Genomic DNA, 27271 nt, shown 5'->3' on the forward strand with positions numbered 1-27271 from the left:
TCAGATTACACCTGACCCTAGGTCACATCATGGGCGCTGTACACGCATAAACAAGCGCGAGTTAGTTTAACCCTATAGCGTCGGATCCTATCGTCGCTGATAGAGCGGGTTGCGGACTTTCCAGCAGCGTAACTCCGCACCCAGTCGTGCTCTCATGTAAATCCAAACGGCGTCTCAAAGCGGAGACACGGGGCTATCTCAATATTTTACAATCATTACGGTAATCTGCCTCTGTTGTCCCTCGAAGGTGACGAATGAGAGCGCGAGGGCTGCGGGGATTTTCCCAGTCATTTATTCGATGCGTAAAAGAAAAAATACGAATGGATGTGTAAAATAGAAGTAGTTGTGTGAAAAAATGCTGTAAATTCTGATACTTCGTTTAACATGTTTTTATGGCTATAAAAAAAAAAAGACAAACGAAAAATGCAATTTTACTCCTGGCTGTCAGAAGCTACTGCCCGAATTATGCATCCCTCACTGATTCTATTCAGTGCAAGTCAGAGCAGTAATCATCATTCAAGTAATTATGAACATGTAAGAAGTTCAGTTGTGTTCTGCAGTATTATCTCATGACGTTGTGCAAGGTACATGAAAATGCACTGTACATGTAAGAATTCATAATACATTTACAATTAAATATATGTTTAACATTTTTTATATTAGGTGGTAGATCTTTCAGACACGATCATTTTAAAAGTAGCTCACATACTGAAAAAGTCTGAGCACTCCTGGTCTAGTGATTGGACTTTCAGCTCCTTTACGGGATCTGATTCTTTTGGATCTGTTCACTTTAAAGAGCCGTTAAAAAAATAATAATAATAATTTTATCTACAAACGAATCACAGAGTAGAGAGAAGTGTAAAATGTGTTTAAAGTGGTTAAAACTGAAAATGGGAGTGTGTTTACCCTTTGAAATGATGTCTATGTAATCCCTCAGTCATCCAGTTATGATCCATAGTAAAATAAAAATTCAAATCTGTCAACTGGATGAAAAGTTGTAGAAGTGAAGATGTTTCTCTGCTCATCCAAGCCGCTTCTTCAGTTCTGGTCAGGCTTATATTGAAGGGAAGAGCTAACTACACTGAAACTAGTACACCTATTGAAATTTTGCATAACTTAAATAAAATGTTGCATTACAAGTATGTCTTTTGTGCACAAAGCTCTCACTCGTGTCGCCTCCTATGCTGCTGTCCTGATTCTTGTGTTGGTTCAGTGTAAATCAGTATAAAAAAGTAATAAATGGATTACCAATTTCATATTAATTGTTCAACTTAAATAGTCCTCTAGACCCTGCCCCTCCTTCGCCTTCACTCTCTTCGTTAGTCCTCCAGACCCTGCCCTTTGTCCCCTTTAGTCCTCCAGACCCTGCCCTTCATCCCATTTAGTCCTCCAGATCCCACTCCTTTCCCCCCTTCACTTTTCCTTTTAGTCCTCCATACCCCTCCCATCCTATCTTCTCACTGTCTTCTTTAATCCTGCAGATGCTGCTCCCTCCTGCCCCCTCTCTCTCCCCTTTAGTCCTCCAGACCCTGTCCCCTCCTGCCCCCTCATTATTCCCTTTAGTCCTCCAGTCCCCACTCCATCCTGCCCACTCACTCTCACCTTTAGTCCTCCAAACCCCACTCCCTCCTGCCCCCTCACTCTCCCCCTTTAGTCCTCCAGACCCCTCTCGTCCTCCCCCTCACTCACTTCTTTTGTCCTCCAGACCCCGCCCGGTCCTCCTCCTTCACTCTCCCCTTTAGTCCTCCAGACCTCTGCTCTGCTTCTGTGCTGATTCTTGCGTTGCTTCAGAGTAAATCAGTACAAAAATGCATTAAATGGATTACCAGTGCTGTATTAATTGCACATCTTTAAATATGAGGAATGCCTTAGTTTGTCAAAAAGAGGCCCCCAAACAGCATTTTACATAAGGCCCAGACTAAGCTATAAACAGCCCCACTACTGTAATTATGCGTTTAGTGCTACCACTTCAACAAAAGGTGCACTATTTAAGAGTGCCTTAATCCTTTCTCATATTACAAATCCATACTCATAAAGCCTGGATTAACCTGCAAACTCTGCGTCTGTATTCGTTGAAGTGAGTGAGTATAATTTACTGGATGTTGTTACGTGCCACGGTTTGCCATTTTGATTAAACAGCCATCCGAATGCTCATATTGTTTGCAAGGTATGCAAGTAATACCACAAAATATTTGCTCAGCCTGACAGACATATTTCAGGATTTAAGAGTTAGGAGAATGATATTGTAAAGTTAAATTTGTGGCAGTATGATGCAATTTCTCTAGAAAAAGTGAAATAGCTGGAGGAATCAGTGGAAACAAGTTGTACACCACTTTTTATGATTTGCAAACTTCATGTATAAATCTTGTAGAGTGACAGTCCCAGAGAAAGCAGAATTACTGGAGTGGGCCTAGAAGGAGTGAAATATGAGGCCATGCTACTTTTTTTTTTTGAAAGCGGGAACAGTCTAGAGTTTTATTGATGACCAGTCACAGCTGTTAAAGAGGCAGTGTTATGCAGAATCATATTTGTGTTTTTTTTTTTCATTTTCTACCATGTTATAACATTGTCCTCTCATCAAACACATGCCTCAGGAGGTTTTAGATGTCATCCATGCATGTTTTAGTAGTTTAGCAATTTTTCCTAGGCACTATTTGAACCCTCCTTATGGTTAGCTGTAAGATTCTGTGCAATGCTCCGCCCACACAAGAATTCTCCATAAATATACAAAAGCATGATACAAAACTGTACACAGCAACTTCACAAACCTGATGCAACGTGCAGTAGTGTCATTAACAGGATGAGTGCTGATGTTAAAAAAAAAGCATCAAAAACGAAAATCAAACTTGTTAAAACATTGTTTTTTGGCGAATATATATATATATATATATATATATATATATATATATATATATATATATATATATATATATATATATATATATATATATATGATCTAAACATCTTGTCGTAACGATGTAATGTTTATTGACAGTTTTAAATGTGCAAATGAAGGTAGATAGATCAGGAAGTTGAGAGCAGGGTGTTTGCCGTGGTCCAGGAGTAGAGCGTGAGTAGCGGGGTCTGAGACGAGGTGAGCAGTACCGGTAGAGGTGAGCTGGGTGAGAAAAGGAGAGATTCGTACCGATCGTGGAGAGCTGGGTCGGAGACAGAGGAGCTGAGCGGGTCCAGGGAGCGGGGTCACTGTGGATACGCGGACGATCTGACGCTGAGTGTCAGGTTCTGTCTCGTTTGTCCTGCCCAGGTGCAGCTTGATTACTGATTGGATGCAGGTGTGCATGGGAGGAGCCCAAATGTCCATCCAGCTCCAGGCTCAGACACAGAAGGGAGGGGGGAAAACAGTGCAGAAAGGCAGGACGGAGCGGGATCTTGACACATCTAAACATGTTATGTGTTAGCAGTTAATACCCCATAGAAATAAAATGCCCCATTTTTAAGGCTCATTTATGGTCTACCTTCTAGACACATACATATATGCAAAGAAACTTCTGTCCATCTTCTGCGTTGTTCTGTCTGTCATTTGGTCTGTCTCCTCAGAACATGTGGAATCTTAGCAACTTAGCTGTACATGTACATGTGCTAACTGCTGCGGACATTAGTGAACACAGCTCGATAATAGAAGCTAAACAGACTAGAAGCAGCTGAAAAAAACCAAATGCTTCTCTCACCTAATTTTCTTGCTTCTTCCATGTTTATTTTTCTTCTTGGACTATTACTACTCTTTCAGTCAATTGATACTTTGCAGCTGATGCCATCAACAGTCCCTGGGGGTGTGACGCAGACTAAAGAAAGTATTAAGCTTGGAACACACCGATCTGTTTACGTACAAAAACTGAGCATGACTTTATAGGACTGTATCTGAGTTTTTTTGCCCAAGTAGATTTATTGTAAAATCAGCTCTTTGGGTCAAAATGAGACCACTGTGTACATTTTACTATGAAGTGTTTCTATGGGTCCTAAACCAGGAAGTAATGCTGGTGCACTGTTACCAAACTAGTTGTTATCAGCAGTGGTCTGACACTAGAACTCTGCTTTGGCCTCAGAAATGAATTAGGAATTAGGATGCCAGAAATACGTTAAGGAGGAGAGGGATAAGGTTGGACCACTGCAAACTTCCAAACTGTTAAGATTACATAGTTCTCTCCTTCCATTGACTATTTTGAGCTTTAAACCATTATTATCTCATCAAAAAACCAAACAAACCTGGAGTTGTATTCTACTGTTTATGAGGTAGTCCTTCTCTAAAAGCCTCTGACACAATCGATCAGAAACCTCAAAGTCTTTAAGCCCAATAACAATCCTTTCCTCCATTACATTTTTCAAATAATGTTCTCTATAAACACAAGAGTATACTGATGACAGCTCTGTTGCTAAGTAGCTGCTAAAAGGCTTATGTTTCTGTCACCTTCTATGACAGAAAATATAGCATACATGACCAGTCAGAAGTATGGACACACTTTTTCATTGATGTTTTTTTTTTTTTTCTTTTACATTGTAGATTCTCACTGAAGGCAACAAAACTCTGAATGAACACACATGGAATTTAGTTAACATAAAATAAACTTAGAGTAACTCAAAACTTGTTTTAGATTTTTCAAAATAGGCAACCTTTGCTTTGATCACTGCTTTGTACTCCTGGCGTTTCTTGACCCTGACAAGGCACACCTGTGAAGTTAAAAAAACATTTCTGCAGACTTCATCATGACGCTTGCTGAGAGATGGCCAAGGGTTTGCAGAACTGTCGACAGAGCAAAGGGTGGATACTATTTGAATATAAAATGTGAAAAAAAAGTTTAGTTGAGTTATTTAACCTATTTTTTGCTATATAATTTTATATATCTTACATCATATATTTGATGTCTTCCATATGTATATAAAATGTTGAAAGTAATACATATAAAGAGAGAAAAAAAGAAACATTGAATGAGAAGGTTTGTCCAGACTTTTGAAGTGTAGTGTATATATCTGTCTAATCTGCCTGCCATGCACTATTTAAACCTAGCATAGTATAGTAGACAAGGCTTCAGATCCTTGTATAGAAGTGTAGTGTAGTTTTGGCTCTCTCGCTTTGTAAAACAAACCTTCAGGTTGGACCATTCTCAATGTAAAAAAAAAAAAAAAAAAAGTACACATTAGATTTTATCCATGGCCAGGACTATTAACATAGTGAATGTTTATTTTAAATTATGACTTGACATTTTTACTACAATAATCATTTAAAATTGTGTTTTCCAGGTATCATCCAGTGATTTGTATGGAACCCAATCTTCCTCCTTATTCCCAAATAACAAACTTTTTCTGATGGATTTGGGACAACTCCAACCAGAGATGCCATTTTCCAAGACTTTCAGTGTTTCCTAGAATTCTTCTGAGACATGTTGGATGTTGATGACTGGAAAACCTTCTTGAACAGGATTATTCCGTTGTTTATTCCAATCATGTTTGACGGAAATGAAAGAAACTTGTTATTTTGAATTTTGGGGCATTTTGGCTACAACCATTTGGAATTTTAAGTCTTTCTTGGAGGTATTTTTTTCATTGAGTGGCATGGCAAAGTGGAGGTGAGAGTGGATTTTACAATGAAAGTTCGGTTCTGCGTTCTTGGTCCTGTGCTGGTCGTCCTATGCTCCATCCCCCAGACTGGTTATGGGATCCAGGCTGATTCCAAACCATCTGGTCCCATCTCTGGTTCTTCAGCTGACCAAAGATCTCAACAAATGACCTCCAAGTCTCGACGCAATCCTTGGAGCAGGACTAGTACGGAAAGTCGATTGGAATCCATTGAATATCGTAGGCCCCAAAACATATTGCAGGATCCCCAAAGTTTAAACTCAAGACTCAAATTGCAACCAATAGACAAATATGTAGCTAACTTGAGGCAACAAAGAAATAACAGCACCAAGAAGTCTTTACCAAGCAGATCGAAATCAAAAATAGGTTCTCCTATAGAATCGAGAAGTAAGTTGTCGTCAAAAAATGGTACGACTAGTCTTAGTTCAAGTTCTCCAACAATGATCAAAAATCATTCAAAACTCAAGTCTTCATCGTTGGCCGTTCCTATCGTGGATGACGTAAAGTTCTCCAAAGCTGAGGATAGGTCCCAGACAAGAGCAGACAAGAACCTGACCAAAACTGAAGATTTGGATAGTAAAGAAACTCACAAGCCCAAGAGGGGATGGGTTTGGAACCAGTTTTATGTTTTGGAGGAGCACATGGGACCTGAGCCGCAGTACGTTGGAAAGGTAAGAACTTATATGGTTTTAATTCTGGTTCTTTGGTGTTTTTTTGTAGAATGTAGAATGGATTTAATGCTTTTTACTTAAAATGTTCAAACATTTACTGTAGACTGACCTGATATCTGTGAGTCTATCCATATACAAAAAAAAAAAAACTGGCATAAAGGTCAATGAAACTCATTCATGAACGGTTTCTCAAAATGTTCATAACTTCCACTTTAAGAAGATGCTGAGAGAAGTCTTTGCCAGATTCACAACGCATTCTTAAGCAGCCGAACGTCTTCTAAAATGAGAGTTGCACCTCATTCTCCAACATCCAGATACGAAGACCTCAACACTTATTTACGTTTTATTCACATGAAAACGTTTTTACTAAGAAACACCCTCTAAATTTCCATTTGGCTAATATGGGCTTGGCATTATCACATGTGAAAGTGTGAGGGAGAGATTAACGAGGTTTCAGGTGGAGCGTGTACAGCTGTTTTACACCTTCAGCTGAACACACAGTGAGGAAAGATTTAAGTCACCAACTTCTTGAAATAAGCATGAGGGAGGTGGGGGCGCAAAGGACCCGAGTGCGCTCTGACCATGGGGAGTCATGGGGGTGTGGAATGTTGACTCCAGTGCGGTGACTCACTTCAGAGAGCTACACTGACCAATCTGGCCGGAGACAGGTTAATAGTGGACAGCAAGCAGAGCAAGTGAACTCAAACTATCATAATATCACAAATTTGTACTCTTTTAACGTCTGAACTGGATTGTGGATGGGAAACCAAAATCTCATCATGTCATGTCCCGGTGCCAGCTGCTGTTCGCATCTGCAGTCCATGAATCATTCTTCTGCATCACTGCTTGAGTCTAGTTTTGTCAAATAAAAGTCAAATATGCTGGTTTTGTATGTGATGGTGCTTCGATATAAGGGCACGCTGTACCAACTAGTATAAGCAAGCTGTGTTATATGCATGATCCACTGACTTTTCATTGAGGATGCGGTATTATTATTATTATTGTTTAGTAAAAAAAAAAACAAGTGCTGACTCAAAAACTGCTTTTGTAACATTCATCTTGTATTCATTTTTTTTTTTTCTTTTAGTCTGACAACTTGTTAGTGAGATCTATTTATGGCCAGGCCGCTCGGTAGAGATGGGACTTTCAGCTCTTTCATAGGATCTGACTCTTTTGGATTCATTCACATCAAAAAGCCATTCAAAGGCTGACTCTTTTTTAGATTTATTTATGACAGAAGGCCACATGAGAGAAATGACCGTGGCTCAGATCTGTCAAAATGGTTCAAACTGAGAATTAAAATGTGTTTAGTTTACCCACTGAAATTATGCATACGCTTCTAAATAAAATGTTGCACTACAATAATAATCATTATTAAAAAAAAAACTGTTATTATGATGCCAATTATTTTTTTTTAGCGCACATAAAAAACAAAAAAAAACAACACTTGTGTCGCTTGCTCGCTTGTGTCGCCTGCTCTGCTTCTGTGCTGATTGTTTTGTTAGTTCAGCGTTAATCAGTATGAAAATGCATGAAAATTAGAAAGAAAAACATCCGGCTCTTTGCAAAAATGAGATCCGGTTCACATTAAGGAACCGTTCAAAAAAGCCAACTCGTTCACCAACGTCAGATCACTGATTAAAAGAAAGGTTAAGTCAAGTTAAATAGTCTCAAACTGATCATACTCTCAGAATAAGTGGACCTAGTTAGCCTACTAGCTGATTGCTAATTAGCCTACTAGCTGATTGCTAATTAGCCACTATAACTGCTAGCATTGACTAACTTCAAATGGCAGGAACTGAACAGTATGGTGTCTTTAAGTCTATGTCCATATACAGTCTATGGGTGTGATGTATAGTTTACTGAAAGGACAGTTAAAGAGACATCTTTGCATTGATGGACACAAAGAGGAGGAGATGGAGAGGCTAAGGAGGGTGATGGTTCGGCTTCTACTGTTGACATGGCGAGGAGGGGTGTAGCTACGGGAAAGCAACACGAAGGAAAGGAAATCAAGAGTGCATTTATATGAAAACCGTGTGAGGTAATTGGTTGAAAGGTAAAGGAAGCAGGCCATGATTGGTTGATTGACTGGAAGTAGGAAGAACATTCTCTTGTCTGGTTAGATTTTTCACTTCATTTGACCAAATTAACCTTCTCAGAACTACACAAATTGAATTGCTGCATAATATTCCTTACTATAGGCAGACTGCCAGAAGTGAGTGTTCCTCTGCGTAAGCACCTTGGCAGGGCTTCAAATGCTTTCTGGGTAACTTCCTTTTCACATTGTACGCCATCTTTTTTTTTCTTTTCTTCACTCTCCAAGAAAACCTGACTTTCCCTCTGCAGCAAATGCGATCTTAGAAATGTAGCTTTATGGCATCGACTCGCTCGCGGCGTTGAAACATATTTCTGAAAGAGCTGAGAGGAAAAGTGCGGAGGAATCGGGAGGAGATGGAGAAATGCAGAGCCTGGACCTTGGAGGAGAATGGGCTAAAAGTGTTGAGGCTAATTCTCCTGTGATACCGTGGAGTGGGGATGTGTGGAGAGAGGGGGCGATTACAAATGTCAGAGTGGTTCAGGCCTTTTAAAGCATGGTACAGTATGCACCAAGAAATGAAGAGTAAAATATGAATGGCCAGGTTCTGTATAATGAATGGATGGGAATAAGAGCAAGATGGTCATAGAATTTAGTGGGTGTCACAACATTGTCTTGTCGTTTATTTTTTAATATTTTAACATGTGTCTTTAACATATAATGCAACTTAACAATCAAGGAGAAAAGTTTTTTTTGTTTTTTTTTGTTTTCATTTGAACCAAAATGACTATGCAACGCTGCTAAATCCTACGTGTATCACCAATTAAGAAAAAATAAAAATTGGATAATGAAGTAAGTACAGAGAAGTGGGCGTACACTGCAGACAGAGAAAGCAGTTAATCGGCAATATAGTGTCTCGAAAATAACCTATTAAAGATTGCTCAAACATGCATGAATAACTCCAAATACAACTTTAAGAGGGGAAACTGTGAGGAGAAACAACTATAACATGATTAAAAAGTTGATTATGCACAATAGGTCTGCTTTAAGTACAACATTACAATACTGCTCACCACAAGTGCAATTATTGCCCTTCGTCTAACCTATAGCGGTTGAATGCCTCATGTCTGCACGGTGCTTTATAATAATGAATGTCTAGACAATCCTTTAAAGCTCCCGTTAAGCTGTTCTACAGTTGAGCACCGCATACTGATACACAGGTCCATGTTCTGGGTTGATTAAAACCTCTCTACGGACCCCTTGTCAGCACCTAAACACATTGTGAAGATTGGGTGGTAATAAGTTTTTATTTACTTCAAACATGATTTGTGCTGCTTCTAATTGAACAAGATTGTGTAGTTTTAACAGAAAAATTAAATTTGTATGGTCCCTAAGCCAGGATACCTCATTTTCAAACCTATTTTAAACTATCTAACTAGTTCCAAGCTCTTACAACCCTCTTGTATTCACATGTACGATTTTTTGTGTGAAGTGTACGGAGGAGTGAACAACAAACGCTCATCTAATTTTAGTAACAATCAAGCTCTTTAAAGGGCCCATACTGTGCTATTTACTGATCTATGTTATTATGTTGTTTCCTCATCAAAAACATACCCATAGTTGTGTTTTGATTCATTTGCACATTTTTTTCACACACAAAACATGCATATATAGGCTTTTCAGTTTTTCTCTCAAACATAAATCACTCTGTTCCACCTTGTGATGTCATGTGGTAATAAAGAAAGTGCTCCACTGCGTTTTTAAACTCCATACACCTTCACTAGAATCATGTGGACATTTTGAGTCCTGGAATTGCCAATCTCCACTGAACAAAAAGTAAAAGGTAGCTGTTAACTTGCATTCTGAGCTTTGGACATATAGACAGTCAAACAAGAAAGGGTTACTAAAACATGTGTGAATGAAACAAAACACAACCCCAGGTATGTTTTTGAAAAGCTAAGAACATTCTAATATTTCTTAAAGCATAAGAGTCAACTTGGAGCCCCCTTCCAAGTTGGGAACCACCATATAAAAATTTGTGTATCAGTAGTCAGGTCATTGGGGAGGGCGTGCGTAATGCTCGTGCTCAGGTCTAGTGCCAAAACATTGCTTCTCTGTAAATAAAATCTATTACAATGAGCCTAAATCAGTTATTGTTGCCCATAAGAAATGATTAAATTGGGACCAATAGAGTGGCATCCCAGTTCCATCTCAGTTGATCTCAAGTCCAACCAGTACTGTTATTGTGTTCTTGGTAAAGGTGAAAAAAACCCAAAACACTACAGCATTTGATTTCATTCAGAGTAGTATTCTCCAAATGCATACAAAATCATCTTCAACCCATCCCAGTTCTCTACCCCACACCTTTGGCGAGTACTTCCACCATATGTGTGAGTCAGACTCCATTACAGCTGTGGCACTCCTCATTGGTTCCAGGACATGTTCAAAGTGCAGCAGACTTCGGAGAGTTGTCTGGCCATTTTGGAGTGTCGGCCTGGGCTATAGCTGGTCCGCCCACACACCCACAGCTGTGAGCGCTTCAGAGTTGTACACCTCCTGAATGCATCACCAGCACACAGGCAGTGGAGGTGAGGGGACTCACTGACAGCCCCCTGCCTCTAGGCTCTGCTAATGCATTTCAGTGATGTGGCTTTATGGCAGAGCTGCGGTTTCCAGCAGAGGTATGTAAGATTTTGACTTCAGGTTCCAGAAACATGGCCAATCTGTGTCCCCAGATTTGAGGTAAACATGTTCAAATCAAATATAGCTTTTACTGGTAACAATTATAATGTGGATTTATTATTAATTACATAAATATTGGACATGATGGACAAGTTCATGTCATGATTTGGTGTTTTGTTACTCAAGACATTTATCCAATCAGAAAGCAGAATGAGCCTCACATGAGACTTTGATTTGGGTTGCCACTTTCAATGCTGAAATCCAGTTGAGGTTAGTGCAGCCTCTGTAGCTTATTATTTGGAGCTTCTGAGCGCAGGCTACATACAGTTCCTTGAACCATTTATTTGTCATTAAATATATACCTAAATAAATGTACAAATATATTACACTTATAAAAGAAGACATGTTGTGCTTTTTCTAGTATGTAGTAATAATTTATGATACCTATGGATCATAATTTGCATTGCATCACTGAGAACATCATATCATAAAACTCTATATTTTCAACATTTAAGTGTTTATGTGACTGCATGCCTCACAGAAACAAGGTCCAGGGGTTTGATTTCCAGGCCAAGTGGGGCTTTTATGTATGGAGTTTGCATGTTCTGCCTGTGCCTGGGACCCATATAGCAAAAATCTTTGACCAAAGCAACTCCAAGATCTGCTCCTGACAGGTTGCCCCATTGGTTTTGAAGGATGGGTCAGACGTAGAGCATGACTCTTCAATTCAAATATAACCAATTTCTGCTCAGATGCATTTAATCTTTCCAGGCATATGTCTGCTTAAACCTACAAACAGCTCTAGTGGGCCTGGTTAGTGCTTGAATGGGAAACATTTGGGAATAACAGGTGCCACAGTAGGACAGCAGTGGCAAAAACTGTTGTTGTGTCCTTAGGCAAGACACTTCACACACATTGCTCAGTATGAACGTGGTACATGTGTTGATGGTGGTCAGAGGGGCTGTTGGTGCAGATTGGCAGCTGTGGCTACTATATTAGTTTACCACCACTGACTAAGGAGTGAATGAATAATGCACAAAATTGTAAAGCGACTTTGAGCGTCTGGAAAAGCGCTTTATAAGATGAATGCATTTTAGTGTTGCATGCGAGTTCATTCATTCCTTCATTAACATTTAGTGACTTAGTGCTGCGCCTGAGAGCACTTTTGTGTCATATGTCATCATATCTGTGGACATCAAGTATTTAACACTATAGACCCATCCACTCCTCTGCATTTAAACCATCACCAAACTGTTCCATTCTTCATATTTTCCAAACCACATTCACAATTGTTTTTATTCTCAAACCCAATTTTGCTTTTTCCCTTCGTCTGCTGTTTCATTCTCTGGTAAATATTTAAAAATTTTGCGGTGTAGCGGGTGAGCGGAGGAAACGGTTGTGGCCATGCTTCACAGAGCAGCTCAATTATACATGTCCTATACTCACGGTGTGACCCTGAACACATCGTCTACAAGGTTTTGTTTATAACTAACTCCAACTGGCAATGTAATTTTGGTAGAACTGTTAGTATTTCATCTTAAAAGGAGAATAGATGATATATTTTCAGTTAATATCATGCTGTCGTTGTCAGTAATTGCAGATGTTGATGTTAGAGTCAGTCTAGTAACCATAATGTTAACAATGACCCAAACCTGTCTCACTTCAACAAGAGTTATGATTAGACTAATAAAAAATAAATGTAAGAGTATTATTAAAGCAGGCCTATTCTGCAAAATTGACTTTTTAGAGCTATTATCCATGTTATAGTTGTTTCCTCTCATCATTTATCCGACCGAAGTTGTATTTGGATTCGGCAGCGTCACATAGTCATTTTGGTGCAAATGAAAAGAAAATCCACGGTTCAGTAGCATGATGTGTAGCTATCTATAGGAGGTGCTGACAACTGTATGGCTCTTTGTTGTGATGATGTTTACGATTATGCCGGCTCCCATTGGACACTGCAGTTTTTTTTAACATGGACATCAGCAGACTTGTTTCTTTTATTAAGTAGTTTTATATGAATACTGAAATTTAACATAATGCTTCACGGGTGTCATAAATTCTCTAACTATATAGCAGACAGACCCACGAGAAAAATGTGTTTATTGCGCATAATGATACTTTGCAGCTGTCATCTTAGTCATACTTTGTCATCAACATTTCCTCGGGGTGTGACGCTAACTGAAAGCAGAACTTTGTTAAAAGCTCTGTTACTCAAGTTGGACTTAATCTGAGCTTTATTTTAACACAATTTGGCCAGAAAGAGCTGACTTGGTTGAAGCTACAACAGGTGAGATGATTTGTACACTTAAACAAATTTCTCTTACATAAAGTGACAGTCAAGAGCTATTTTTTTTACTCTTATTGATCACAGGCTCTTATGTTGTTTAAATCCATTTTGTATTTTTTCTTGAGTTTTCAGATTAAAAACATTTCCGCCTGTATTTGCTAATGAGTGCAATGTGCCATGGTAACTGCTGAACAATCCACCAATAGCAATAAATCTAGAGTACCCCCAGAATGATGTCACTGCAAAGTATAAATATTGTCCCTGCATTTTGGATGGGATTTTCAGTGTTGATGACAACCAATCAATACACAGTGTCCCACATTTAAAACTCTCTCCCCAGCTAGTCAACAGCTATCCAGTTCGGCACGCCTCACCTCCGCCCCATCATCCTCCCCCCACCTTTCATCTTAGTTAGTCTCCTGGCACTTTCCTGACCACCACCAGTGTCCAGGCTCCAGGAGGAAGGCATATCTTCCAAAGCTGAGACTCTGAAGGAAGGGTGATGGATCCTTACTGGTCTGAAGAGACTAGCATCATCAGTAGCATTTTTTAATCACTTTGAAAAACTCTTATTTTTTTTAACCAATTGGCCTTCATTTAACTGTTTTTAATTTGATTTTATTCTTTATTTAAATTTTATCCATTTATTTATTTGTTATTATTTTTTTATGATCCAATTTGAATTATCCTTTTAATTGATCCCTGGTTGCTTTATTTCGTCTCTTTTTGTATACTTCCTCACTGTATACTATTTTTATGCTTTTCTATGATTATTCTATGATGAGTGTACAGCACTTTGTAAATATTACCTCCTCAGTGCACATCAGCTCAGCATTGTGTATGTCTTCCACCAGGGTCTGAACACAAAACCCTTGTCCTTGGTTGTTTCTTGTCCAATCACCTTTCTACTGAAGCAAACCAGATCACTTTGGAAGAAGTTACCCCCAGCGCCCGCTTCGGACCTCCCAAAATGTCTGGAAAACTTTGGATTCAACGCAGACCAATGGAGAGATGGCTTTTCTGTGAGGGGCTGGTGTTTACAGGGGCTGGTGGTCACTCAGCTGCACTTTGTGATGTGAGTGTAGCTGACAGTGACATTGCGTGACACAGCTCTGGGTGTTCTTTGAAGGTGAGGCCCATTGCTCCTGGGACCTCCTTTTCTCCTCTTTCATATGACTCTCTCTCTCACACACACACATTCTCTCTCCCTCCCTCTCTGCACCTATCTCTCTCTTATCCCTCTCTCTCACTCTTCTCTTTCTCCTTGCACCTCTCCCTTCAGTCTTTGCTCATTGCTATCTCTCCATTCCTCTCTCTCTCCCTCCCTCTCTTCTCCTATCTCTCTTTCTCCCATCAGTCTTTCTCATGTGTTTCTGTATTTCCCTCTTTTATCTCTATCAATATCTCCCCTTTTGTCCCCTCTCATCACTTTCTCTCTATCTCTATCTTTCTTCTCTCTCCAGATCTATCCATCCATCCATCTATCTATCTCTTCCTTCTTTCTATACCCAACCCTCCATCCTTCCCTCTCTACACCTTCTCTCTTTCATCCTTCTATCACTAAACTTAGCTGTATTTCTCTTCCATCTGCCCCACTCCCTTCTTCTTTCTACATCATTCTCTCTCTCATCCCCCTCTCTCTCTTTCTCTCTCCCCCCTTTCTACTCCAATTCCTCTCCATTACTTTCTCCAAACTTCTTTCTATATTTCCCTCATCCATCTCTATCTATATCTCCCTTTTGTCTCTACCTGTTGCTATTCCTCCATCCCTCCCCTCTTCCGCTCCCCCCTTTTCTGTAATTATCTCTCTAATTATCACTCTATCTCTGCCTCTCGGTATCTTTCCATCTGTCTTTATATCCATTCTTTCTACATTGCTCTCTTTATTCTTCTCTCTCTTTCTATTCTGTCTCTCAGTGCTCTCTCTATCCTCTCTCTCTATCAGTGTCTGCCCCTCTTTCTCTCACTCTCTCTCTCTCTCTTTCCTTTTACATACTTCCTCATCATGATGCGACATGTGTGTGCGTGAGGGTGGGAGCGATTCAGAGCACCCTTGGGTGTGTTGACTCACATTTGTGTCAGTGCTGTGACAGACTGGACTGTGGTTTTTCTCACTGCTCTGACGGAGGAGGGGAGAGGTGGAGAGACGAGGGGAAAGGGGGAGAGAGGAGAGGGGAGAGGAAGGGAGAGGGAGAGAGTGCATAGGAAAGGAAGCAAAGGGGAGTGGAGAGGGACAGCGGAAAGGAGAGAAGGAGAGAGTGCATAGAAGAGGGAGGGAGGGGGAAGATGAGTAGAGAGATGAAGGGAGAGGGAGAGAGTGACAGAGAATGGAAGGAAGGAAAGAACAAAAGAGAGGAAGGAGAGAGGAAAGGAAAGGGTGCATAGAAGAGGGAAAAAGGGGCAGTGCAGCGGGAAGTGGGAGAGACCGGAAAGGAGAGAGGAGAGGAGAGGAGAGGGGGACAGTGCATAAGAGAGAGAGAGAGGGGGAGTGGAGAGGGAGAGTGGAATAGAGAGAAGAAGAGCGAGGAGGGGGGAGGAAGAGAGTGAGAGGAAGGAGGGAGAGGGGAAAGGCGAGAAGGAGAGAGCGCATAGGAGAGGGAAAAACGGGGAATGGAGACCGGAAAGGAGAGAAGAGAGGAGAGGGGCAAAGTGCATAAGAGAGGGAGAGAGAGGGAGTGGAGGGGAAAGAGAGGGAGAGCAGAAAGGAGAGAAATAGAGAATGGGCAGATGAAAAAGGAGAGAGAGGAGGGGAGGTGAGATAGGAGGGGAGAAGAAAGAGGTGGAAAGCGGAAAGGAGAGGTGAGGGAAGGGAAAAGGAAGAAACAGGAAAAGAGGGAAAGAGGATGGAAGAAGGGGAGGCGGGGGGGTCGGAGGAAAGTGGAGTGAGCACTTCAGAAGCCACTCTGAGGCTCTTAAAGTGTGCATTGACAGACACAGGACACAAGGGAAGGAGCAAAATCAATGTGTTCATATGAAGCACTGGGATGAGTGTTCAAATCCGATATGTGGAGGTCCCATTTTAAGCGGCATTTAAAAGGCTCTTGTTCTGCCAAACTCACTTATTTGTCTTTTAGCCACGTTAAAATGGCATTTGCCTCTAAAAATGATCAACTTTTTTTGCTACTGAACTGTGTATATGGAGGTTTTAAAAGACTGTCGCCTGTTTGAATTTTAATGCAAGCTAAATTTGCAGCTTTCTGATCAAAAAACGCGTGCGTATTGTCTCAAGCGGCCAAGTTCAAAGTACTACATGACATTACGTAGGACTGCCATGATTACAGCCACGTGTTTACTCTGTCTTTCGCACTTTCTCGTGTCCAAACCCCGCCCCTCCTCCCCTCTACACTGTCCCTTTTAGCTCTATTTGAAATGTGAACTTTTGGTTTTAAATGTCATAAACTACTTTACCTGTGTCCAAAGATACGAGGTAAATGTGTTCAAATTAAGTACAGCTTTTTACACATCCTCTATCAGCCATTTCCACTCGGGACTGGCACTTTGAAACAGAGACGTTTGTGGACACATCTGTTTTCCTTGACATCAACAGACTAGCAGCTGCCGAGGAGAGAGAGGACAGCTCGGATACACGTGTTTTATTATCTTGCGACAACTGCTTATTGTCAACATAAGCGGCTGTGAGCTGGTAATTGCACTAACACACGATAGCTAGCCAACTCTGTCTACTCTGAATCTTTTTTTCTCTCTTCTTGTTGGCACTGCTCTCCTGAATTACTTATTTAATGTGCCAACACCTTCACGAAGAGCACCTCAGGACCCCAATCTGCTGTGCATCTCAATCTCAGAGCCACTAACTACTCCTTTGATTGTGAGGTACAAATCTTAGCCATAGAAAAGAAAAGGTGGGGGCCTTAGACGTAATCTAAACTCCATCCTCAGACTTAAAGCTATGTGAAACTGTAAACAAATTGGCGTGTTAGCTTCAGTGTAGGTAGCTCCTCCCTTCAGCTAGATATAAGGCGGTGTCCACCAACAATCTGACCAGAACTGAAGAAGCGGCTTGGATAATACCCCGTAGAAGTGCAAGATATTTGAACTACACCACTGCTTGTCTGTTACTTGCCTGAAATCATCTACTGTATAATATTAAACATGTCTATCTCCATAGAGACAAGATGTAGTTATCAGCTGCTGTCTGATCTGGCTAAATGTCACAGACGGGTGGTTATGTTCGCGCTGGTTTGACTCTGCTCTTATCACTCTGGTATTTAAGCTAATGATGTCCTGTGTATTATCTGTTAACACGGAGGAGGTATTTGCATATGGAGGAGGAGGAGAAGGGAATCATGGAGGTAAACAAACAGTACACTTCTAATGAATGTGCACAGGCAGGTAGTACATTTACATGAAGAAATTGTACTTTTCAGTCTACTTTTTCTTGCAGCATACTTTAACTCCTACTTGAGTAATATTTTTATGGAAGTTAAAGTGATCTTACATGAGGAAAGGTTTTGTTCTTCTCACTGTGAGTAGGTCTACAAGTGACAAAAATGTATGTTGATGATGTGAAATGATCTGAGCATTTGTGTTTCTTGCATCGCTCCTTCAGATATGATTTAGTTTGTCTCATTTTTGTGTCTGTTTCATCCGATACCACAACCCCATTCAGTTACTCTTACTCGAGTTGTAGTTTTCCCAAATACTTTTTTACTCTTACTTGAGTCATTTCTTGAATCGCTACTTTGTAACCTTATTATTTTTGAAGTAACGTTACTCTTACTTGAGTACAATTTTTTCTACTTTACCCACCTCTGTGAATGTGGAATGTAAGGCTTTATGGATTTTACACATTCAAAGGTGCACTGTGTAACTTCTATGGAGGAGGTTTGACTCTATGATGTTATTTCTTTGCCTGGAATGTTCCACTGTATGGCATTAGCATATCTACTTTGCATTCATTCAGTTACAGGTGTTTGTATGGCTCAGAAGACATGCATTTTTACTGTGATCAGTGGTTCCATTGTCCCAGTTATTTTCTGTCAAATCTTTCAGTATTTTATATTCTACCAAAGCATTTACATGACCTAAAACTCCTCTTAGAATCGTTTTGGGACAAACTGTTACACAACTTAATTAATGACAATTTATTATGTTACAGTTAAGTAAATGTTGTATTTAATTATGACTAAATTATATTGTTCAAGACAGTGTTGGACTTATTTTGTTCATTAGTTATACCTGTCATGATAACAAATTTTGAAGTTTGATATATTCCTGAAGTAACTCTAGACAATAAACAATAATATTGAGACTCATTTATGCCACTGACACATGACATATTTGCATGTATGGACAAAATATGAAAGGGGTGGCTATAGAATGTAATTGTCTTGAATGAATGGCTAAACTGACTGAAATAATGGGGAGTGTGCAGTGAGTGGAAGGTGCAATATTTTGGATGGTGCAATAATGGGAATTGTGCAATAAGTGTAATGTGCAATGAGTGTAATGTGCAATAAGTGTAATGTTCCATTTAGTGTATTGTGCAATAAGTGTAATGTGCAATGACTGTAATGTGCAATTAGTGTAATGTGCAGTAAGTATAATGTGCAATGAGTGGATGTGCAACTATGGGAACTGTGCAATGACTCTAGTGTGCAATTTTTATTTTGACCCTTTTGCGACCCCAGGACTTGGAACAACGGACGGAAATTAGCCTTTGAATATATCTGGTGTGTTTACATTCATGTTGAATCATGTCTGTTCATTAACATGCTTTGTCCCAATCAAATAGATAGATAGATAGATAGATAGATAGATAGATAGATAGATAAATAGATAAATAAATAAATAATCCAAGAACAGATTTAAACAACAAAATATAACAGTTATTCATTCAACATGATGTAGCTCAAATCTTCTCATATTGCCAAAAATAACCCCAAATTTCGAAGTAGTGCAAAGAAAAAGTGCAAACGATACATATTGACACCCCCCAAAAAAAATTAATCTGACTTCTATTATTCTATACTGAACAATAAATTGATGCAGAGATTACAGTGACAGGTCTAATTACAGTACATTTTATTTGCATTAAAACATCTTTTAAATATCCCATTTTGGTTAAATATACAATTATGAAAACATACATACATACACAGACATACAAAAATTATGAATGCAATACAATTAACCACACACTATAATTAAAAAAAAAACAAAAAACAAAAACACATTCAAGTTATGGATTACAGTTGCTCTAACTTAAATTATTTGTATCACACACTCAATTTTCATGTTTTTCTGGATGTATTTTTGTTCATTAGAGCAGCACATTTCTTTTTTGTTTGCAGAACTTCTTACTAATTATGAGCAGAATGGATTTTGTTTTGCTTCTCTGACTTTTTATCATTAGCTCGAAACATTCACCAGCACAACACGATGCACTTTATTTTGCTCAACCCATTTATGTTCCAATGTTTGCGCAACATATTTTCTCTAATTTGACAACATCTTTCATTACTTGCGTATAAATAAAGACATATAACTAGTTCACGTAATAGCAACTTTATTAGTAATGACACAACTATGTGAACTGCAATTTTAAATGGTAGATTATCACATTTTGCCCGTGTTCACACCCATCACATATTTTAAAAGCTCCTATTGTTGTGGATTAAGATGGAAATTCCAAAAACAAAATGCATGTCTGGAAAAGATGACAAATTAGATATTTTTTTTCCACTACTGTCTGTTTCACTGGCTGAGGCATTTAACTACCTACTAACGTCAACCTGCATTTCTGAATAACTAAAATTTTGGGTCAATATGGGTCAGTACTTGGAGATTTTGACATTAGATTCTACAGTGCAGCCATTTATCCAATCAGCAGCTCCTCAATAGTTTGTAAAAAAATAAAAATAAATAAAAAATATAATAATAATAATAATAATAATAATAATAATAATAATAATAATAATAATAATAATAATAATAATAATAATAATAATAATAAATAAGTGGACTTGTTTCTTTTATTAAGACGTTTTAGATTAATATTTTAAATACATAACATAATGATCCACAGGTGTCGTAGATCATAACTATACAGCAGACACAAGCATAATACAGTATGTTATAAGTCAGTTTTATTGCAAAATCAAGGAATATTAACAAGTATCAGCTGTTCATACCAGTGGCTGAGTTTTAGAATCAGAACATGTGCTCCCTGCAGTCAGTGTGGAGCTGTCCATGGTGCTGAAAGCCAAAGGTTTAGCTACAAAAAGAGAACAGGCTTATTTTTGGATTCATTTAAAATAGATATATAGATGTCTAGATGCATATGACCTGTCTCCTCTCTTCTCTTTCTCTTTTTTCTCCCCTTCTCTCTTCCACTCTCTCCTTTACCTTTCTCTCCATCTCTATCTCCTGTTCTCTCCTCTGGCTCTGTCTGACTTTTTCTCTCTTCTCTCCCTTTCTATCACTGTCTCTTTATCTCATTCTCTGTCTCTCCCTCATCCTCCACCCCCTTCATTCTCTGTCCTTCTCTCTTCACCTTCTGCTCTGTACATCACTCTATCTCCTTCTTTCTCTTCTCTCCCTTTCTGTCCCTCCAACTCCAACACCCCCCTCTTTCTCATTTGCTTTCTGTGTACTTTTCTCTATTTCCCTTTCTCCTTCAGTTTATTTCATATGTATTTTCGCTCTCTCCTCTCACTCCCTACTTATCTCTCTTCACCCACCCTTCTCTCTTTCCCTCTCTTGCAGTATATTGATACTGCACAGTTCTCTCCCACTCTCTATGTTTCTTTCTATCTCCCGCCCTCTCTCTGTCTCTCTCTCCTCTCTCTCCTTCCATGTCTCTCTGTGTGATTGATGAACTGGTGGTGCAGGGGATTTCCCATGAGCCTCTGGGACAGGCTGCAGTCATCTCGTCCAATCAGAAGCACTTATGGAGTTACACATGGCCTCTGGACTCAGCACAGGGCACAGCACTTATTGGCAGAGGGTTCGTAAGCAGCAGTTTGCACAAAACAAAACAAAGGCTACAAAAATACAATTACAAAAAGTTAAAATGAAAAAAAAAAAAGTTAGTTGAGTTTTAATTTCACACACTCACACCACTTTCACACTAGGAAAGCCAAAAATTGTAAGTAAGTGCAACGTTACTTCAAAATAATACTCAGTTACAAAGTAGTGGTCCAAGAAATTACTCAGTTAAGAGTAAAAAATATAAAAAAAAACTACTATTGAGGTAAAAGTAACTTAAAGTAAGAGCATCTGTCAGGATGTAACAACTGATTTATAATTTGAAGTTAATGTAATTTGAAGGATAAAATATTAAATAATGCACAGAATCTGGTATTTTCAAAGGGCAAACACAAAAATAAAGAAGAAGTCATATCTGAAGAAGCGGCAAGAAACACAAATGTTCAAATCATTTCATATTGTCACATAAAGCTTTTGTCACTTGACTTACTCACAGTGGAAAGAGTAACCCATTTTTTTTACTCAAGTAAGAGTACTGTTACTTCAATAAAACCATTTCTCAAGTAGAAAAAAAATGCTGCTGAAAAGTACTTTCAAAGGCGCAATTTACTTAAAAAGTTACTCAAGTAAATGTAACTGAGTACTACCATCTTCAGAAATATGTTTTGTTCACTAATACGCAAAAGCAACAATTCCCCAATTCCAATTCTGCCAATTCCACCAACTTTCCACAGCTCTTGGATTACACATGTTCTGTTTAGCGACCCAAATGGTGCACGTCACGCTCACAATTAGTATCACCAAAGCCACTCTGCCGGATCCGTTCTCCACGCTCCTCAGTGCAGCTCGTATCTTGCACCAGAAGGGATTTAACCTGTTTAGATGAATGCACCGCCCACCCATGTTCGCTGATGCATATTTGACACCCATGCTAGCTTTGTTCCGGCGCGCCACCTCGACTAGCGCAGTGGGACGTGCTCTACCCTCAAAATGTCAGCCCCGGTTGCCAGATACGCGCTTCGGAAAGCCTCCCGTTTCCGTTGATATTTTTATCCTCATGTCTCTTTGTTGTAAATGTTTTATGCGCTGCCAGCCAGATGGATTTCCTTTGTTTCTTCGATTCCATTCCTGGATGTTGACGTTTTAAGCTCAGTACTGTGGTGCCAACTGTCTGGAAAAATATGTTTTGGTATTTTGGTGTGTAGGTTTCAAGAGCATCTCGATATATACTTGGGGGCACACAGTAGCAGGATGTGTTTCTTCATGGAGTTGGTTTAACATTAATATATTTAAATTAAAGGTGCACTGTGACACTTTTCTGGTGGGGCTTGTTTCATGGAGGTGTTACTGATACTTTGCAGCTTCTGTCATTAACATTTCTTATTTTTTAACACAGTCTGAATAGAGTTGACTTAGTTGGAACAGCAACAGGTGAGCTGATTTTTGCTGTTTAACAAGTCTCTCACACATTGCATTACAGTCACAAGCTAGCGTTAGCCAACACATCTCTCTCACCTTTTTGTTGAAAATCAAACACCTAAACAGGACAGTGAATGCTCATATTGGTCACAGACTGAAACTTGTGAAAACCACAAAATCCATTTGGTAGTTTTCAGAATTCTTAACACTTCTTTGGCAGTGTTTGCTACAATACTCAAACATGCATGGATGACATCTAAAACTTCTTCAGGCATGTTTTTGATGAGGGAACAATATAACATTGTAGAAAACTAATTTATGGGCAAATTTTCAGTCAGATTTAGTTCTCAACTCATTTACTAAATATGATTTTCCAACGAAGGAAGACATTTATTTTTCTGATTCACATGTCCCAAATTTGGTCAATTTTGGCCATTTTCCACATTAAATGGCTTGTGATGAAAACATTACCTAATGAAAAACTTGCATGCTTTGTTTCTTACATTTATGTGAGTAAACCACAGAAGTTTCAAATTAATATCCCTAAATTTACAGTTTTGTTCCTATCTCACCTTAATGCCCTACTGTGGAACATTGCAGAGAAAGCTATAATAATGGAGACAGGCAAGTAATGGACCCTCCACCAAGAAGTTAATGTAGAAATCAAACCATTTGTGAAACACCACATCAAACACCAACATCAAATGAGTTATTGACATGACTTATTAGGATGTTGCTATAGTGATTAACAATTTAAAATAAAATTATATATTTTGAATGAATGTGGAAATGTCCTCAAATACAGCATATAACAGGAAGCTGAAACTCATAAATAGAACTTGAAAGATTTTCTTTTTTGTTTTATTAGTCAAAAAAGGCATCTGACATAAACACTTCTGTCAGTGTCATATCTGCTCTTCTGTGGACCTCATGAATGGCTTATAATGGAGCTCTGAGACAAAAATGTTGGCTGAATACCAACACTGCACTGTGTCGAATTGACACTTTGATTTTGTGTCTTTGTCACAAATATTTTATGTTCTTTTGGGCAAGATGTTTGGATTGAGTTAAATCTGCACAAAACACACAAGAAAATAAAGAGCTTGTAGAATTAACACAATGTGAACACACACAGTGTATTTGGGGATATTCTACTTGATCAAATGTTGTCATGGCAACATAAAATGTAAACAGTTTGTTGGTGTAAACATCCAACATGAAGAAACAGAGTCAAAAGTACACAGTGTGTTTGTACAGAGCCGACATGATTGAAATATGATAAAGTTACATTACTGTAGATGAATGTTTTAGTGTGAGCAGCATCTAAGCAGAACTTTTTTAGATTTCTACTTTAAATACAGTGAACTACCCTTTCATACTCCAGAATCTCATTAGTGATGGGACTTTCAGCTCTTTCTAGGGATCTGATTCTTTTTAATCCGTTCCTTTCCAAGAAACTTCAAAAGACAGGCTTATTTTATATTTATTTATATGATAGAAGCCAATATGAGAATCAATCACAATCAAAATAGTATTTGCACTGCCATTGTAATAATAATAATAATAAAATAATAATAATAATAATAATAATAATAATAATAATAATAATAATAATAATAATAATAATAATAATAATAATAATAATGATAATGATAATGATAATGATAATAATGATGATGATAACTTTTAAAAGACCTATTATTATTATTATTATTATTATTAAGCTGAATATGTTTTTTGTGCATAAATCTCTCATTTGTGTCGCCTGCTCCGCTTCTGTGATGATTCTTATGTTGGTTTGGCATTAATTAGTGTAAAAATGCATAAAAATGACCAAGAACCATTAAGGAACCATTCAAAAGAGCTGACTCGTTCACCAACGTCACATCACTCACTCTTAAGTACCAACCTCTATTTTTTTCCACACCTTGACGTTTTGGCTGCACTTTACTGCCCTTCTTACAATGATGTTGCTGTGCCTCAGCTGATTTAAACATATTTTGGGGCTGTCTTTCAACTTGGAGCCGTAGGACGACAGCGCCATCTGCAGTGCGACTTCTTCAGAACTGTATCACAGGCTTGGGAAAGTTGATACACCCCTTCATCCCGATTTTTTTCACACATTACACTGCATTTGTGGTGTTGGTCTATTTTGTCCTTGGGGTGAACTAGTATCTGTCGTATTATGAGAGTGTAACCATGGCCCTATCTTGCTCGTCTGTGTTCTTCTTGTGTGTTTCTTGCATAGACCCCAGTGTGATTCAAAACTTTTATAATCATTGAGTAATATATCTTATCACTTGTGTTTGTAATTAAAGTTTAAATTGTAAAGAGACTTCATCGACACCGTGTATATATAGAAAAAATATGCAGGATTTACTGTGGAAATCTGAAATATTTTGGTGTAGTCTAAACTGTCCAATGCACTTTAAGTTTGATTCTAAATCGCTCTAACATAATCTTGTGTTATGATCTGGTTTGACTGACAGGAGAGCGGTATTATCCGTCCCATCGCTGTGACTGTGGATGTCTTCTGTGATGATAACCTATCTGTAAATGAATCTACACGATGCGTTCAGGGGCTGACAGGAGCTATGTAGGAAAAAAAACACACACAAAAAAAACATTCTATCTCTGAGCGTTCAAATTAAACTCTGTTGAGATGGCGACAGGCGAACCTTTGTAGATTTTCCTTCAGGATATTTCTTATAATTAATACTTTAATTGGGAAGATAGTATAATTACATCAGTTTCAGAAGACGTGACAACATTTTATATGCTTGGAAGAGGACCTTGAAATTATAGTGCAGGTTTTGGCGCTATAGAGTAATTATGTATTTGATCACACCACTAATCACTCACACACCACAGTCAGGCAATGTGGGCGATGTGTCTTGCCCAAGGACACAATTGGAGTGTATACTGATCTATATTCTCTGACATCTTATTCCAACCATCCTTCAATGGATCTGGTGTGTCCTGAGCTTTTGCATTAAATACTAAGGCTGCAACAATGACGTCTTGAATACAGGAGTATAAAGAATACTTAAACATTCTTGAACCACTCTAAATACAACTTTGAGACCGTAAAAGGTGACGGGAAACAACTATAACATGTTTAAAAACTCTGAAAAGATTTTACAGGTCTTAGGTCTGCTTTAATTTGTTTTCGTATTGCTTGCTGCACCTGTCCTTCTTACTAATTCCGTCCCTTTGTCCTCCAGCTCCACTCCAACTCGGACAAAGGCGATGGCTCGGTGCGCTACATCCTGTCAGGAGAGGGCGCCGGTTCACTCTTCACCATAGACGAGGACACGGGGGACATACACGCTCCCATCAGCCTGGACCGGGAGACCAAAGCCCAGTATGTGCTCCACGCGCGGGCCGTGGACAGGCGCACCAACCGCTCCATAGAGACGCAGTCCGAGTTTATCATCAAAGTCCAGGACGTCAACGACAACCCACCCACTTTCCCCGACGGGCCCTTCTCAGCCACCGTACCTGAGATGTCGGATGTTGGTACGTTCAGATCATTGACTGTATACATAAATGGACATAGCTAAACTGCTAGCCGCTGCGTTTCACAGAGGAAATGATTGTGGGCACACTTTCGGGTCCATCGATTCACTTTACATTGGAAAACTCTTCGCCTCTCCCTCAGAAAAATGTTTGTATTAACCCCCTTCACATGATTTTCGTATTTTTATTTTGCTACTGTGTCCATAAATCAAGATATGAACATTAATAACAGTCGAATCAGCTGCCTTCTTTCCCCGAGGTTGCTCCCACTAGCAACAGGTTTGATTGACAGCATCGCTCAGCCGTTGAAGGCAACGCCCCTTCCCGCCTGCACGTCTACTTTGGCAGGGGGTAAGAGAGAAGAGAAGCGTTACCTTCAACAGATTCGTTCCAGATTGACTCTTTGGTTGCTATGATACTCATGGTCAGAACACCAAATATGAAACTCCAAATTCGCCCCATAACTGCTGCATCGATGAGCTTCATTTCACTGGAGCTGAACGCTATGGGTGACGTCACATTCACTTAATCCACTTCTTTTTACAGTCTCTGGTTTTGATTTGTTTATTTTCAAGGGTTTTAATCGACTAAAGAAATTCTTGGTCGACTAAAGACGTGTCCTGCCAATTGGATTAGTCGACTAAAAAGGGGCGTGTCAAAGGTTCTCAAAACTATTACATATCTCTACTAGTGATGGGCCCTTCAGCTTCTCTATGAAATCCCAATCTTTTCAAAGAGCCGTTAAAAAAGATGGATTTTTTATTCATTTACATGACAGAAGGCAATGTGACAACTAATTTTATCTACAAACTTATCACAGAAATGACCATGTCTGACCCAAACTGCACTCACAAGACTACACCTGTACAGGACTTCATGCAAAAACAACTAGGACTATGAAACAATGTATTTATATAAAGACAGATTAAGATTAAGACGCAAACAATCGATTCATTGACTAAACCAGTGATTCTTAACCATAGGGCCGCGAGCATCCACCTAAGAGCCATAAAATCAGAGCAGTATAATACATTTAATATAAGATTTACAGAAAATAACGACTAAAGGACTACAGCCCTGTTATTTTCTATTAAAGTTAAAGGTGTATTGCGTAAC

General features: G+C 39.0%; 1 protein-coding gene across 1 annotated transcript in view; it reads left to right on the forward strand.

The window, feature by feature from the left end:
- The window catches only part of LOC117384736 (cadherin-18-like), a 145095-nt gene that overhangs the window by 11678 nt on the left and 106146 nt on the right, over positions 1-27271 (forward strand). Inside the window, exons 2-3 of the mRNA XM_055228284.1 lie at positions 5257-6263; positions 25861-26155. Of these exons, the coding sequence (XP_055084259.1) occupies positions 5601-6263; positions 25861-26155 (958 nt within the window). The 5' untranslated portion in view covers positions 5257-5600. The remainder of the gene's footprint in view (positions 1-5256; positions 6264-25860; positions 26156-27271) is intronic.

This window comes from Periophthalmus magnuspinnatus, chromosome 17, assembly GCF_009829125.3.
Source record: "Periophthalmus magnuspinnatus isolate fPerMag1 chromosome 17, fPerMag1.2.pri, whole genome shotgun sequence".
Classification (NCBI taxonomy): Eukaryota; Metazoa; Chordata; class Actinopteri; order Gobiiformes; family Gobiidae; genus Periophthalmus; species Periophthalmus magnuspinnatus.